General features: G+C 40.1%; 1 protein-coding gene across 1 annotated transcript in view; it reads left to right on the top strand.

The window, feature by feature from the left end:
• The window catches only part of LOC149225745 (alpha-mannosidase-like), a 69,533-nt gene that overhangs the window by 23,177 nt on the left and 28,126 nt on the right, over positions 1–18,230 (top strand). The window contains exons 2-3 of the mRNA XM_089375141.1: positions 17,236–17,348; positions 17,438–17,528. Of these exons, the coding sequence (XP_089231267.1) occupies positions 17,338–17,348; positions 17,438–17,528 (102 nt within the window). The 5' untranslated portion in view covers positions 17,236–17,337. The remainder of the gene's footprint in view (positions 1–17,235; positions 17,349–17,437; positions 17,529–18,230) is intronic.

Below are 18,230 nucleotides of genomic sequence, written 5' to 3'. Positions count from 1 at the left end.
AGAAAATAGATGCTTCAGGAGACAAGGAAGTGTACCCCACCTTGTACAGACAGCTCATTGGGTCACTCATGTATCTGGTCAACACTAGGCCAATCATTTGCTTTGTTGTCAACACCCTTAGTCAGTTCATAGTGGAACCGAAAAGGGTGCATTGGGTAGGAGCTAGACACATTCTTAGGTATGTGCGTGGAACAGTCGGATATGGGTTGAAATACTCCCGAGGGGAGGATGTCAGATTGAATGGGTTCACAGATGTATATTGGGCAGGTAGTTTAGTAGACCGGAAAAGTACCTCTGGGTACTACTTCAGTGTTGGATCAAGAATGATATCTTGGTGCAACAGGAAGCAAAAGTCGGTAGCTATGAGCTCAACTGAAGTTGAATATATGGCAACTAGCATAGCTACATGCGAAGCTATATGGCTTAGAAAATTGCTTGTGAGTTTGTTCAGAAAAAGGATGGAAGCGACCAGGGTTTATTGTGATAATCATTGTTGTATCAAACCCTCTAAAAATCTAGTATTTCATGATTGGTCGAAACACATTGATATCAAATGTCACTTTATTAGAGACTTGTTCAGCATGGGGTAGGACAACTACAGTGTGTCCCCACAAGAGATTAGGTAGTAGAGATACTCACAAAGGCTCTAGGAAGAGCTAAGTTCATTCAGTTCAAAGAGCAAATTGGTATGGTAGAGAATGTGTTTCAGTAGCAGAAATAGGTGATTTCTCAGTTACAGTGGCAGAGGGAGTTGTAGTATGGATGCGATGTTGACAAGTGGCAGGGTCAATAGCAGTACAGATGCAATATTTGCACAGTAGTTGTTGGGCAAGATGTCAGGCATCAAGAAACACAAAGGGAAATGTTACAGAGCAAGGTGATGCTTCAACAAGTTGCATTACTAAATTACATTCCTCGCTAGGAGGGAGTGTTGAATTTTGGTAGCAACGGAGGTGCTCTAAGTCTCATATTTTGCAAGGAGGCTTGGACACATGCATTCTCTAATACCTAGAAATCGTTTTGGGAAATTCCACCTGGAGATAGTTTTATTAAAATAATTAATTATTTTTAATGGGTCCCTATGTCCAAACTTAGGAAATTAAAATAATTAATGGGTATTAATGTAAACTATGGGTGTAACTTCTAGAAGAAGGCAGAGATCAAGTCAATATGATCCTAGCCATTGATTAGGATCTAATCTGGGCCGTTGATTGATCAACGAGAGGATTATAAGAGAAGGCTTGATGGACACTTGGAGAATACACCAGAGGCAGATACTCAGTTACCCGAGTAAGATCATTTTTCTCACTGGTCGAAGTTTGGCTAGAGAAAATCAAATCAGAGGGTGAGTTGCAGGTGAAAAAGAGGAGAGAGGGTATCAACATCAGTCAGGAGTGCAAGGAAATAAGACGCAAAGCAGAGGGAGGACAACGCAAAAGCTGTGATGCAGTGAGAGACAGCGCAGGGGCAGTTTGACGCTGGGACAACATGAGAAGGTTGATGCTAGGACGCAGTGAGATGCAGAGGGAAGATAAGCACTTATCTTGGATCAGAAACTTATCAGGAAACATATGTAAATTTTCTCACAGAAAATCCTCTTCTATTTTGGTGGTTGTATCTTGTACATGAGATGTTTGCTGAAGAATAATAAAGAAACCCTCATCTGTTGCACTGGTTTTCCCACATTGAGTTTTTCCGGGGACACATGTTCAAAAATAATTGTGTCATCGTGGTTATATTTGTGCCAGTATTTTTCTTTGCATTTACTTTCTGCAGTATTTTAATTGTGAAGGCTGCAATAGAATTTATTTCGATATTTTCAGTAAGAACACAGTGAATAACTTATTTCTAAGGTAATAAGTAGAAGTAATAATATTAATCACAATAGTTGGATTTCTATTTAGAAATTTTCACATTTGCACCCTTGATACGTCCCTGTGCCGTGCTACTTGTCTGTTGTGGTTGGACTTTTCTTCTCGGCCCATGCCCTCATGCCTAGCTCCAAATAGTCATCTTTGTTGCCTCTTGTGCCCTGAAACTACGTATGACTTCCACTCATGCAACACTCTGTGGCGGATTTAGTATGTGGTGACTAGATTTGATAGCCCCCATGGCTTTCAGCCACCACAAAAGTCCTTTTCTATTTTTATTTTTGTTTTCTTCTAATTGCCTTTGCCTACCTCAATGAATGTGCCCTACCACCATACAACTACTTTTCCCTTGGCACCTACAAATAAAATTTCTTTCCTACCACATATGGTTGCAGTCAAATGTGGCCTTCTGCAATGCCCGTATGAACTTGGCACCATGATTCTGAGATCTATTTTAGATTTTATGTTTTGATACCATGCTAATTTCTAAACCCAACAACCTGGCAATTAATTCATTGCACATTTATCACAAATCTACTAAATAAAATCACAAATGGGTTCTTAACATAAACAAAAAAGGTATTCAATAGAAGCACAACCAATCTCAATCACACATTAGCACACACACAAATTTATGTCCAATCAAATTAGTTCTTCTTTAATAATAATGAAAACCTACTTGGGCTCCCATCATGAGATAATGGCCCACTGAGGAATTTACAAATACAACATACCATGGATCTAATCCAACTAATCAAGCCCTAGATCTATCCTTGATCTACTTGGCTGATTTGGATCTCCTATGTTGCACCCTTACACCTTCCTCGAATCTTGCATACTTGAATGGAAGTCCTTCTCCACTCAATCAATGAGATCTCCTCTCAAGACTTCTGCTAACTATGGGGTGTGTCTTTCTCCTCTCCTCATCCTTGCTTTTGTAACTTCTTATGGAGCTTGTTGAAAATAGTAGCAATAAATTGATTCCTTGATTTGTGCCTTAATTCAAGGAGTCAAACTCAAGTTCCTTCTTGTGCACGATCAAGTTCTTAAAATTTGGGAATGTCCCTAAAAATTAGGATGAGTTAGGTTGCAGTAACTGATGTGTTGAAATTGAAGATCAAGTTCTTGATTTTCTAGTGTGAGTTGATTGAGGAAAAACACAAGTGATTGTGTTTCAAGTGGTTGACCTGAAGTACGATGAGTTGATTGAGCAGTTAAATCATGCTAACTCAATCAACTGCAAAAGCATTCCTGAATTAGAAAATTCACTAATTTTAGCCATCTGATTTGCTATAAAAAAGGAACGGAGGCACAATTGTATTCACTCTTGTATGCACTAGTTTTGTGTGTAAGCTTGTAAGCGAGCGTGACAAGAAGAAGACTTGTGCGAGTTGGTAGAAGGAAGTTTTCCCTTGGCTCATGCACTAGAATTTAGGAGCTAAAAGATCAGCTCTTGCACAAGGAATTATGGAATTGGTTCCTTGGGTTTGCACTAGCAATTCAGAGTAGAGAAGGAGCAAGGGAAGAGGACAACGTGATCTGTCATGTCCCCAATTAATAATTTTGCTAAAGGAATTCTCAATTTTGCAATTTTTGGCAATTAATAAATATTTGGCATATAAACTCAAGAAAAGTGGGTGAAAAAGGAAAATCTATAAATGTGCCACCCCCAAACATTAGAAAAGCCAAGAAATTAGATGGGAAGTGGAGAGTGGGGGCCACTCTAAGGGAATACACACCCCTTGGAGGAATTCAAATTGGGTGAGAGGGAATTTGATGGGTGGAGCCCACAAGGAGCATGAGGGATGGCTAGCTATAAATTGGAGGTTAGGCTCTCATTTTAGGGGCTTTTGATCATTTGACTAACTTTGTTGTTGTTCAAGTTGTTCAGTTGAATCACAAGTGCTGTTGAGCACCAGAGTTTCCCAAGGAGAAAACTCACCTTTCTCTTCGGTGGACTACGAGTGCCACCCTAGGAAGGTATCGCCATTGTCTTGTGGAGGCAGGGAGAAGCATAACATAGGTGCCATGAATTTTCTGAGCTAAGTTGGGACGCAGAATCAAAGCTACGCTATCCTTTGGGGAGTTGGTGCGCGAAATTAGAAGCCACACCATTGACCGGACACTACTTACAGAATTTGTTGGAGGAGAGAAGAGAATTGCATAGTAGAAGTGGGTCTGCCTCTCTAGTACGAATTTCTCTTGCTGAGCCTAAGCAGTCACTGCCCAAGCCTGTGCAGTAGTTGAGAGGGAGTTGTTGTGGGTGGTCTTGATTAGAGGAATTTGGAGTTGGTTTGTTGTGTGTGAACTAGAAGGGACCCAAGGGGAGATTTTCCACTATTTTGGAGGGTTGCAAAGACAAAAATTCCTAGAGACCGAAATTTACTGGTGGTGAAGTGCTAAGAATTTGGGATCAATTTTGTAGTGTCAAAACTAGAGAAAATCCTTTTTGGGTTTTTGACAAGGATCTCACATCTAATTTTGTAGAATTTTCTGGGCAGATTTGAGGGATCAAATTAGGGTCTCAACACAGCCAGCAATGTAGAATTACTAGGGCCAGCGCAGACTTCTAGGAGATAAACTCCTGGAGCAGTTGGGCATTGACATATCGACCACTTGAGGCCTGTAGCTTGCCTTATGCAAGCCCAGGTGTCCTCTTTCTATTTCACATTGTACTCCAACAGTTATATATAATAAAATTGCCCATTTTGGTGTGTTTGGGAGCATTTATGGTTTATTGGTGTTTACTGAAAATTTTATGTTGAATTGTCTTGCATGTTTTTGTTATCACTGTAAATTTTTCCATTAGGAATATTACAGTGGTATCAGAGCATGATCTTGGCCAGCTGTGGGGGAGCTAGCAAGATCATGGAGGTTTTGGCCATGCATGCATAGTGACTGGTGAATTTATGGGCACTCCAATGACACAGAAAGGGAAGAGTACACAGGGGATCATGGAGGAGTTGATGAGGCAAAACCAATAGTTGAGGAGGCAAAACCAATAGGTCCTAGAGAGGATCCAACAAATGGTGGGGATGTTGAGAAGAGAAGCCATGTGCATGTGTGCACAACCCAGCGATACAACACCCATACGTATGGCCAATTTGGTTGTCTTACCATGCCTCATTTTCTGGATGAGCCAGAGGAGAAGCATGGGTCAAGGACGAGATCGTCCTATAGAGGAGAGAAGTTAGAGGGTGAGACCAGGGGGCGTTTCTGCTGGTGGAGATCGGGCTTTAGATGTCAGGAGCCTGAGGAGAAGGTTGAGCATGAGGACACACAAGATGGTGAGAGGCACATCGATATACTTAGTGTGGCGCAAGAGTCACCATTGTTGGAGACCTCTTTGATAGCACTAGTTGACACCTTGATGGAGAGAGTAAAGCCTACACCCCTAAAGTCATATGTTGATGAGGTGTCATCCCTAGGTGAGGTGCTAAGAGACATAGAGGTACCCAGAGCCATGACTGAGTTCCCTTACAACAGCCACCTACAACAGCATGGAGAACACATAGAGGGACGTGAGCTAGTCATGGAGGGGCAGGTTATGGTGCAGGAGGACGAGCAGTCATCTTTTGGGCCAACCACCGATTTAGACTAGATAGATGCACATGCCGTAAGCAAAGTTGCAATACTTCCAGACAGCAGCTCTCTTCAGTCCTATATAGATGGGGCTTGCAGCATTGCTAGGCTACCTTTATACAGGGGAGAGAGAGAGGTGGAGTTACCTAGACATATTATATGTGTTGACCAGCCTGACGAGACGAAGTGACATGAGTTGCGTAGTGTGCAGTGTTCGCAGGTTGGAGGGCTAGTTCAGTGTATGGGGGTTTGTGCTTTCGATCGTTTCCTTGGGGTCGGATGGTGAGAGATTCTGAGTTGGTACTCGGTGGAGTGGGCTAGGCGTATGGAGTCAGTTATAGGCCAGAGTGAGAGTCAGCAGGCATGTTCAGGCATCGGGGATACTAGAGGCCCAGGTTGGCATTGGGATCCAGGTGGGACTACCTACCATTTGCCAGATACACAGATTGACTATGGCATTGGTGGTATAGTTGACCCAACAGTCGAGCGCGTGCATTTGCTAGTGGAATTTCAGTCAGCATCAGTGGTTAGTCAGTGTGTGAGGGAACTCCATGGGTCATCGGGTTATGTTGGTTATGCGTGGGGTCACGAGATAATCAACACACTCTAGCAAGAGATTGTCGAAGGAGGTGGCATTGGCAGGCCACCAGATAGTGCCTTGTATGGGGCTGAGGATTCTCCACAGTATGTGGAAGTGTGTTGATTTGGGGTAGCATCGGATGTGCTCTAGCCACGAAATTTGGTGGAGAGGTTGGGGCACATGAGATCTCCAATACCCAGAAAGGGTTTGGGCAGATTCTAAACAGATCAGGAGATATTAAAATAATTAATATTTTTAATGGAGTCCCTAAGTCTAAACTTAGGGAAAGTAAAATATTAATGTGTATTAATATGAATCTATGTTAGAGTGGTCCAAAAGACATGGATCAAGGCAGATCTAATCTTAGCCATTGATTAGGGACTTAATCTCGGCCGTTGAATCGTCAACAAGAAAAGTATAAGAGGAGGCTTGAGGGTCACTTGGAGAACACACTAGATGATCAGCCATTTTATTCTCTAGAGCGGAGTTTGCTAAGAGAGATAGAATCAGTGATCGAGAGAGCAACTGAGGGGCATTGAGTACAGAGGAACAGAGAAGGCAGAGATTATGCTGGGAGAGCAGCATAGCAGCCAAGGAGGGTGACGCAAAGCCAGCAAGGGCTCATGCAGGGCCACGTAGTGGCAGCCAAGTGCTGCGCAGAGCACCAGAGGGGCCAGCGTAGCTGACGCAGAGGCTCCCAGAGCTGATGCAGGGCCTCCTGGGGCTGACGCAGGCCAAGAAAGGCTGATGCAGGGCCAACGTGAGACAGAGAGGGGCTGACACAATCCAGATTGGGCAAACGCTAGGGTTGTAGAGCAGTTTTGTGCTGAGGAGCTGCCAGAAGGATTTTCCGGGGTTTCAAGCAGGAGATTTCTCTCAAACTGTGAGGTATAGCTGTTAAGGAAATTCTCTGTTTGTTAGGCCAGTTACGACACCCAGATTGTACTCTGATATTGCTTAATAAGAAAACCCTCAGACAGCTACATCGGTTTTCCCGCATTGGGCTTTTCCGAGGACATTGATCCAAACATAATGGTGTCATGTGGTGTGTTTGTTCTTGTTTTAGTTGTTGATTTGTAATATGTTGAGCATGCAATGGTGTTTATTTTTAGTATTTACTTTGTAAATAACTTGTTAAAGAAAAATTAACAAGTAGGTAGGAATAAATCAGAAAAAGCTCATGAAGGGAACTTCAACAAAGTGGTTTGACCGACATCTCGTCTTTCGGCTGCTCCTCGGAAGGCATTTCTCGGGATTTTTTGAAAGCTCTGTACTCTATGAACTTTACATTCCGCCGAACTACTACCTTCCTACTCCCTGGAAGATAGACCCTATATGCCTTAGCATTCTTTCTATATCCCACAAGATATCCTTTCTCAACAGTTTGATATAATTTCTTTCTCTTTTCTTTGGGTATACAACAATACGCTAAACTCCCAAATATCCTGAAATGACCGACTGTAGGTGTTTTCGTGGTGAAGAACTTCTCCGGAGTGATTTTGCCCAATGCCCTGTGTGGAGTCCTATTCTGGGCATAAACTGTCGTGCTACATGTTTCTGCCCACTGGAATTTAGGCATATCCTGATCATACAACATTGCCCTAGCTGCTTCCACAATAGTCCTATTTTTCCTTTCTGCTACTCCATTCTACTCCAGATTGTAGGGAGTTGTCCACTTTCTTCTGATGCCTTCCTTAGCACAAAAATCGGTGAAGTCCTTGTCAACATACTCTCCACCATTGTCTGAGCGCAACACTTTTATCTTCTTTTCTGTCAGATTCTCCACTAGAGCCTTGAATCCTTTGAATCGACCAAAAACCTCATCCTTGGTTTTCAGAAAGTAGATCCAAGTCTTCCTGGAATGGTCATTGATGAAGGTGACAAAGTATTCGGCACCACTAAGAGCTTTTGTGGACATCGGTTCACAGATGTCTGAGTGTATCAATCCTAGCACACTCTTAGCCCTATTGTTACTTCTGGAAAACGTTGCTTTGGCATACTTGCCTAGAGCGCACCCTTTGCACCATCCTGAGAATTCTTAGAGCCCCATGGTGTAAGTTTCCCATCCTCCTGTGCCATATTTCATTCAAATCTTTGTCTCCATTACTGCCTGTCAGTGCCATTGGTGATTCTAGCTACAACTTGTACAACCTATTACCTTTGAATCCAATCTGGGCCTTCTTTTTCCAACTCGGGTGTTTGACATATACTTTCTCCTTAATTAAGAAAACGTCATAGCCCTTGTTTTGAAGTTGAGATACAGAGAGTAAGTTCATCCCCAATCCTAGCACATCCAACTCATTGGTTGCTTGAAGCCACTCTCCTGCTTCGGTTTGAAAGACTACAATACCTCTTCTTACTGGAGTACACTTTGCCTTATTTCCCATGGTGATCTGAAAATTCATTCTTTCTTCCTAATAATCTGAAAAACATTCTCGGATTCTTGTCATATGCCAGGAAGCTCCACTGTCTATATACCAAACCTCAGAGGAGGCAAAGCTTGCTAAGAAAGCGACTTCTTCTTCCAATTTGGAAGCTAACATAGAATAATCGTAATTCATGTCCCTTGTGCATTCTTCTAGAAATCTGCGTGGATCCCCTTGAGTGGATGCCTCTGCATCATGCTCTTGACCATAATCTTTTTTCCTCTCCTGTTGCCGGATCTCTGCTTTGATACCATGTGAAAATTTCTAAACTGAAATTCTACTGCAGCAACTGATTTATTTCACCTACTTATTATTCACAATAAGTTATTTACGAAATCCCTTCAGCAAATATTAAAATAAATTTTACTGCAGTTATCACACAATTACTCGAAGAAAAAATACATGCACAAGAACCAATCACATCAACACAGTTGTTTTTGGACAATTGTCCCAAAAAAAACCCAATGCGGGAAAACCGGTGCAATGAGGGCTTTATTAATCTTCAGTAGCAATTGCTTTTAAAAGGAATGATTTAACAGATTAACTGAAAGAAAACACTTGAGACTTTCCCTTTGAGACTTTATGACACTTTGGAGACCCTGCTCCCACTCTCGCGTCACCTCTGCATCACTCTGCATGGCCTAGCGTGACTCTGCGTACCTCTGCGTGAGGGCTACGTCTCTCCTCTGGACTGTGTCTCTCTTTGCGCTGTCCCACTGTCCCTGCGTCACCTCCTCCTCAGTCACTGCTTGCCGCTGATGCCCTCCTCTTCATCCACCCTGCAACTCTCCTTCTGAAGTCAATCTCCTTTACTTGAGAATCGATTTTCCTTGAGATACTGAGTATCTGTCGGTGTGTTTCCAAATTATCCTCAAGTTTTCTCTTATACTTTTTTTTGTTGATGAATCAACGACCGAGATTAAGTCTCTAATCAATGACTAAGATTAAAACAGACTCAATCCTCATCTCTTAGAAGCTTCTCACCCCTATCTTTATTAATATCCATTAATATTTTTATTTTCCTAAGTTTAGACTTAGGAACCCATTAAAAAAATATTAATTATTTTAATAACTCCTCATCCGGGTGGAATTTCTTAAAACGATTTCCGGGTCTTGGAGATCTCATGTGCCTTAGTCTCTCCTCCAAATTTCAAGGCTAGAGCACATCCGATGCTACCAAAAATCAACAGTTTTGGGCTGAATCAGACTATCTTTGGAGGCCAAGTTGACTAGGTTTGACCGAGCTAATTTGGAAGAGACTTTCTGTTGGTTTGACCAACATTGACTTTCTAGTTAGGGCATCCTGTTGACTGCAGTTTGACTAGACTAGTTTACAGTGATTGGGCAAGTAAATTTTGCATATTGTACTCTCTCTCTCTCTTTGTTGAACTTTTGAAGAATAATAAGAAGATTTCAGCAAAGGGTTTTCCCCACATTGGGGTTTTTCCCTGGCATCTGCCAAATATTGTGTCCTCTTGTCTTGTCTTTTCTTCTGCTTATTGTTTATGTTCTATTTGCATTTACTATCAATGTTAATGTAATTGCTTATCTAGAAATTGATATTGGGCTAATAACAAAAATTGAAGTAAATTGCTCTAAAGCATAGAACATATCATTGTTATCTAAAATTAACATGGTATCAGAGGTGAGGTGAAGAAAAAGCCCAAGCAAGAGTGAGAAAAGAAATCAATGAGATTGTTGGACAAGGACAAGATTCAATGGCCTCCTCATCTTACTTCAAATCTGATGACAATCTCAATGATAAGTCTGATTATCATGATTGGACGTTGTATCTTGATTTGACTTTAGAAGAGCATGATGCTATGGACTATGTGCAGGGAAAGATTGTTGAGCCTCCTTCAAATGCAACGGCTGCCGCAAAGACAAAGTACAAGAAAGGTGAAGTCAAAGCTAGGAAGACATCAGGGATTCTATTCATAAGCATTTAGTTTCAACTTTATTACATCTCCGATTTGGGCACATCTAAGGAGATGTATGACAAGTTTGTTAGCATGCTTAAAGCTAGCAATGCAAACCAAGTCCTCTTTCTCAAGAACAAGTTGAAAGACATAAAGAAGGGAAGAGGAGAAGATATCCAATCCTACTTCATGAGGATCACCGAAATAAAAAATGATCTTCTATCAATTGAAGAAGTTATTCTTGACAGGGAGCTCACTCTCATTTCCCTTGGAGATCTCCCTCGTGAATGGGATGTGTTCAACACTACTATCCTCAACAATGACTAGATTCCAGGTTTTGATGAATTGTTGACTAGATGTACTCAAGAAAAAACAAGGATGATAGAGAGAAACATGCCTTCAAATAGGAATGATCCTACTGCATTCTTTGCTTATGCTAAAAAGAAGAACAATGTAGGTTCAAAGAAGCAATGTCAAGGAAGACCGGGATTCAAAAATGGAAGAAATGGTAGATGCTTCATTTGTAACTGGTTTGGCCACTATGCTAGGGAGTGTCCTAATAAAAGGGATACACCTCGGGATGATGACAACAACAACAACTGCAACAATTTCAGGGGCAATAACAATCAAAGGAATGGCAGGTTCAACAACAAAGGGAAAAGGAATGCTCCCGCTATTCAACATGGAAATGGTCGACCTCCCAAAAGATCAAGAAACTCCAGGTATGATGAATCTAATGGTGTAGATAACAAGAAAAACTAATTTTATCTTATATCTACCCTCTCTACTGCCTCCCTTCTGGACACCTTGGGAAATTGGTTGATTGATAGTGGTGCCTCAAGGCACTTCACTGGGTATATAAGGAAGCTCTTTCAAATCTGATAGAAAAGGATACAAATTTGGAAATCATTCTTGGAGACAATGTCAACTATCTCGTGAAAGGAGCTGGGAATGTTACTCTTCAATTGAATCAAGAAAACACCATTCATCTACAAGAAGTACTATATTTACCCGATCTAAAGAAGAACCTAGTATCTATCTCAACAATGGAGGACAAAGGATTCAAAGTATCATTCATTGATGGAAAAGTATGTGTTTGGAAAAGAAATTTCAAAGAAGCATCTACTCTTGGATTCAAGGTTGAAAACTTATATCAAGTTGGAGGAAGTCCATTGGGAGCTATATCTTCTTACAAATCTCTTCAATCCGAATTATGGCACCGAAGGTTTGCTCATCTTCATTATAAATCCCTACCTGATGCAAGGAATATGGTGACATGTATGCCCGAATTTAAATTAGAACATGAAGGTTTCTGCGAGGGATGTGCCGAAGGAAAACATACAAGGGGACCATTCCCCTCAAGTGATAGCAAGACTACTGGTATTTTGCAATTGGTTCATTCTGATCTATTAATATTATGCTATCTTTGTGGATGACTTCTCTCGCAAAACTTGGATTTATTTCTTGAAGAAGGACGAAGTGTTCACATGGTTTTTCTCTTTCAAAGCCTTGGTCAAAAATCAAATAGGGAAGAAGATCAAAATATTGAGGACCGATAATGGAACCGAATATAAATCAAATGAGTTCAATGACTATTGTAAAGAAGCTGGTATTAAGAGGGAGACTACTACCACATATACTCCTGAGAAAATTGCAGTTGTTGAAAGAAAGAATCATTCCATTATAGAAACCACCCGTGCCATGCTTCATGATTAAAGCTTTCTGAAACTCCTATGGGGAGAAGCTGCCAACACTACCGTGTATGTTCAAAATAGATGCCCTCATCAAGCATTGGACTCCAAAAATCCCGAAAAAGTTTTCACCAATAAGAAACCTGATGTTTCTCACTTTAGAATTTTTGGTAGCCCCATGTATTTTCAAGTGCCGAAAGAAAAGAGAAACAAATTGGATGCATCTGGGAAGAAAGGAACATTTGTGAGCTACAGTGAAACTTCAAAGGCATATAGAATCTATGTGCCTAGTCAAAGAGAAGTGGAATTAAGTCATGATGTCACCTTCGATGAAGATGCTGCCCTTGGGAAGATTAGGAACCTTCCTATTCCAAGGAAGGACAAAGAAGAAGATACAGGAAAGCAGGGAGAACCGCAGGATGAGTCGATGCCCGATGTTGAAGGACCGATGGATCCCATTGATCCACCTCCCCATGATCCCTCCTCCTCAAAAAGGAGACCCTCATGGCTTAGGGACACTCTCGAAGATGTTGATAGACATATTACACCAAGGGGGACATTTCGTGAAAGTAAGAAGCCGAATAGGTACCAAGTGTACTTAGTTGCCATGAGCACCATGGGTCAAACTGAGCCTTGCACATTCAAAGAAGCTGTGAAGCACCAAGTTTGGAAGGATGCTATGAACGAAGATTATGAGCCGATTACGAAAAATGATGTCTGGGATGTGGTCCCTAGACCCAAGGACAAATCTATTGTCACCTCAAAATGGCTCTACAAGATCAAGCATGGAGCTGATGGAAGTGCCAAAAAGTTCAAGGCCAGGTTTGTTGCTCGAGGCTTCTCTCAAAAGGAAGGTGTGGACTATGATGAGATATTTGCACCAGTTGCCCGATATACTACCATTTGTTCGATCATTGCCCTTGTTGCCTCTCAAGGATGGAATTTACATCAAATGGATGTCAAGACCACCTTCTTGCATGGTTCGAAGTTCTAGATCGAAAGGCACATGTATGCAGGTTAAAGAAAGCCCTCTATGGGTTGAAGCAAGCTCCCAAGGCTTGGTATGAGAAGATTGACAACTATCTGATGAAGATGGGTTTTACAAGAAGTGAAGTGGATCCGAACCTTTACTTCAAGGTTGAAAATGATAGACCTCTCATCTTGGTACTTTATGTGGACGATCTCTTTCTGACAGGTGCAGACCCTCTTATTTATCAATGCAAGAGGGAGTTGACTTCTGAATTTGATATGAAGGATAGGATTGATGCACTACTTCCTAGGCTTGGAGGTTTGGAAAAAGTCAGGTGAGATTTTCCTTTCCCAAAGAAAATACATTGTGAAGCTACTTGAAAGATTTGGGATCGTGGATTGTAAATCCGTGACTGCTTCGATGGAACTTAACTTCATGAAGTTATGTGGAAGTGTTGCTAGGACCGATTTGGGAAATCCTTCTAAGTATCGTCAACTCGTGGGGGCCCTGATGTTCTTGGTGAACTCCTGTCCAAACATATGCTTTGCAGTGAATACATTGAGTCAATTTATGGTCGAGTCTCATCACATACATTGGATTGTTGCCAAGAATCTCTTGAGATATCTCCGAGGCACAATCATCTATGGATTGAGATATACTGTCGGGAATTTGAGGCTCTATGGTTATTTTGATCCTGACTGGGCTGGCAGTGTGGTGGATTGTAAGAGCACATCGGGATGTTGTTTCTCACTAGGTGCTTCTTTGATATCCTGGATGAGCAAGAAGCAGAAATCAATTGCTTTGAGCACTGTTAAGGCCGAATATATTATTGCAAGTATGGCCTCCTGTGAAGTTGTTTGGTTGAGGAAGCTCTTTAGTGAGTTGTTTGGGCATGTGCAGGATACCACCGCGATCTACTGCGACAACCAAAGTGGGATTTGTATTTCTGAGAATCTTGTGGTTCATGACCACTCCAAGCATATTGATATCAGGTACCACTTTATTCGAGATATGGTACAACGGGGAACAATTATGCTCCATCACATTGGGACTAATGAACAGGTCGCATATATTCTTACGAAGTCCCTCAGGAAGGTCAAATTCTTAACCTTCTGTGAACGACTTGGAGTCATGGAGAGACCCTCTTATGAGAGTCCCGTTTGAGTTGGATATCGAGCTCTGGGAGCTCCGGGGGACTCTGGGTATTTCTTGGAGCTATGAGTGACCATAGGATGAGTGGTTCACCCTTTCCTAGTTGTGCGTTGTGTACAGGGTGAGTGGTTCACCTTCCCCTAGTGATGCATTGTGTACAGGGTGAGTGGTTCACCTTCCCCTAGTGGTGTGCTGTGTACAGGGTGAGTGGTTCACCTTCCCCTGTGATACCTCATGATGGTTGATATATGCATAAGATGAGTGGTTCACCTTCTCCTATGGCATATGAGTAGGATGAGTGGTTCACCTTCTCCTATGGCATATGAGTAGGATGAGTGGTTCACCTTCTCCTATGGCATATGAGCAGGATGAGTGGTTCACCTTCTCCTGCCAATATATCCTACCCATGCAGTCTAAGACTCATGGGAAGTACCTCATGTCTGACCAATGAGTTCGAAAATGAGGATAGGGACCATAGTACTATCGACGGATGCATCGTGTACTATCGTACTCCCTATGCTAGGATGTTTGATATTGATCTGGGATCAATGGAGACTGACTTCGAGTCAGTGGACAGTGGTATGATACATTTTTGATCATTTCTTCTTCATTATTTCTTCATGGTTCAACAGAGCATAGCATGGATAACAAAGATGGGACAGATTGTCAGATGATTTAGCAGGAGGATTTCTCCTTAGTTGAGAGGGAGTGTTAAAATTGGCAACTAGGGCCAAACTTCACCTTGGACAACTCATACGATGGAGATGATATTTTTATTGGATTCCTCTTTCCAAGAGGTGCAAGATTGATCTAAAGATCATCTCATTCTGACAAGCAAAAATGGAATTATGAATTTATTTCTTCTATGGACAAATTGCCATGGTCAGCCTGAAGTCTAATGTAGGCCGATGAAGCCCAACAGACGTGCCTCTTCACCCTCAACATTGTGTATAAATAGAAGAAGCATTTTCCTCATTTGGATACACATCTTTCTCTCTCCTCTCGTCATTGGTTCGTACAACAAAGGAGCAACTCTTCTTCTTCATGTGTTGACTTGGGTTGACCCAAAATTTCACGCTATAATTTTAGGATTGTTTTTGGGCCATCTGTAGCAGTGTTGACTGAGGGTCAAACTCACTCCTTTGACTGCATTTTTTAGGCAGGAAATCCGATTTCCTTATACTGCATCTCTTGGCACATAAATTGGGGAATTTGTTGTTGTTTGACCTGCATTGACCGCAGAATTGATTGTGCATTGACCGATTTTGACCGAATTTTCAGGACTGTTGGGCTAAATCGGATTGTCTTTGGAGGCTGAGTGGACTAGGATTGACCAAGCTAATTTGGAGGAGACTTTCTGTGGTTTGACCAATGTTGACTTTCTGGTTAGGGCATCTTGTTGACTGTAGTTTGACTGGACTGTTTTATAGTGATTGGGCAAGTAAATTTTGCATAATGTACTCTCTCTCTCTGTTGAACTTTTGATTCAATAAGAAGATTTCATCAAAGGGTTTTCCCCATATGGGGGTTTTTCCCTGGCATCTGCCAAATGTTGTGTCCTCTTGTCTTTTGCGTATTGTTTATGTTATATCTCCATTTATTATCAATGTTAATGTGATTGCTTATCTGGAAATTGATATTGGGCTAATAAGAAAAATTGAAGTAAATTGCTCTAAAGCATAGAACATAACATTGTTATCTAAAATTAACAAAATCCCATTGACCTACTTATTGTAGTCATTTGTTAGATATTAATAAAATTATCCAAAGTTATTTAAACTTTTGAGTTCATGAAATGCATGATTTAATTTTCCAACCTAATGAATAATATGCAATCAAGATAGTACTACCCAGATAAAATATACTTGAATAGCGCTCACTACTCAAGTATTTGCTTTTGCACTTTCACTATGTATTTACATTGTTATACTTTTGACTCCAACTTGAATAGCGCTCACTACTCAAGTATTTGCTTTTGCACTTTCACTATGTATTTACATTGTTATACTTTTGACTCCAATTGACCTACTTATTGTGGACATTCGTTGGACATTAATAAAAATATCTGAATTTATTTATACTTTTGAATTTATAAAAGACAAGATTTATTTGTAATATTAATTTTCGCACCTAAAAAATAATATGCAATCAAGACAGAACTGCCTAATGGTGCTCACTACTGTAGTAAATCGTGTCATGTTAAGCAAGATTCCAGGATTTTGTGACACGCTAAAAAAGAAGTTGGTATACTATCTATGAAATATCACTTTCTAATATGAAAAAGCGAGGAGAGTATGTGACAGTTCATAAGAATTCTGTACTAATGGATTTCTTATCAGATGTTAGCGAGGCTTTGTTCCTGAATAAAACAAATTTACCGGTGTGAATTGAGTATCTTGTTAGAACCATTTTTAACCTTTCCTTTTAAGTTTAATGTATGTAATCAAGCTAATTGTTATGGGATAAATTTTGATAAATTTTGAGGTTTAAAATGGATTTTCTAAAGAAAATAGTTAAAATAATAAAATAAGAGTAAAGAAAATAGTTAAAATAATAAAATAAGAGTAATGAATTTTCAAAGTAAAAAAGAATAAACTAATTTTTTAGTGTATTTTCAGTTATTTTCAGTGTAAGTACTCATTGGATGCAGAATTATATTTTACATGCTTTTGATAGATCCACCACATATTTTCTATTCCAATTTATCTCACAATGGTTCTATTAAAAATATGCAAAGTGAGAATTCATTGGATGTGGAATTTAATTCCACATCCAACAAATGCCTAGATTTTGAATTTTGAGAATCCTTGTAAGGAAATAAGTTGTATAGGCATTTGAATTTTGAGAAACCTTACAGGGAGAAAGTTCTAAATACAATTAAAAATTTTATGTTTCTCTTTCCCTCCAAAAATATTTTTCCTCATGGTTGATGTCATCCTATCTAATCCTATTGGTTATTTTAAATTTGATGTTGGTAACACATTTTTTTGGTTTGTTTTGAAACTCACTTTTTACCTCAAAATTTGTGTGATGTGAATGTGCAGTTAAATCTAGGCATCTACTTGAAAGACAATAAGACAGATCTTTCTTTACTTGTTGATCGTTCCATCGGCGGTTCAAGCATTTTTGATGGAGAACTAGAGATCATGTTACATAGGTTGACATTGATTTTTCATCGGACTTGTTATTATTTATGTTTCTTCAATCATGTATTTTACTAACTGTTACTCACTTGTAAATGCTCAGGCGATTGCTCCATGATGATAACAAGGGTGTGGCTGAAAATCTGAATGAAACCATATGCTTTGACAATAATAGGACTTGTGAAGGCTTGGCAGTAAGTTCAATTTTCATCCCACAGTTCATAATTTTTGGTTTAAATGCTTTTTGGGAAAACATGACAGCATATCTAGCTGAATGTTGTAAAACTGGTTTTCCTGTAAAGGCACAATCTGACCTCAAGCCTTTTCTCTTGTCCTTTAGGTAGGCATATATTCATTTTCATGTTATTTTTTAATCGTATTTTTTTAATATAAGCTGCATCTTTTCTCATGAATATATATTACTCTTTAATTGCATTACAAATGGATTCAAAAGAGAATAGAGATACCAGCATGGGCATTCCATTTTCAAGCTTTCAGGATATGGAGATATCGTTTTAGAAGAATATATATAATTAACAAATTTTCTAAATTTTGAAATTTCACATACCTCAAATTTGAAATAGGATATTTTGTCATTCATCATACTTTAAATGAAGTAAGTTTATCAAGTCTGAAATACGATGATCATCTTGGTCTTTGTAGTGTGATTTAGGATATTTTGGGATTTTTTTAGCACGTATGATAGTGTAGGATCTGTTAACACCAGATCCATCTATGCATATTTGAGTGTTACCTTCCAGCATATGTTTGCATTTTATACAAAGTTGGATTCAACTTTACAGTGGTCATCATTTAACATCAATGGTTCGTGAGTAGCTTAGCCATATAGGTACTAATTAAAAGGGTAGATGCATTATTAATACAAATCTTAGTAA

Source organism: Pinus tabuliformis, chromosome J (assembly GCF_031772625.1).
Source record: "Pinus tabuliformis cultivar Carrire ecotype Pingquan chromosome J, CPIR1, whole genome shotgun sequence".
Lineage (NCBI taxonomy): Eukaryota > Viridiplantae > Streptophyta > Pinopsida > Pinales > Pinaceae > Pinus > Pinus tabuliformis.
The sequence above is the reverse complement of the archived record's forward strand: the minus strand, read 5'-3'. Positions and strand labels throughout refer to the sequence as shown.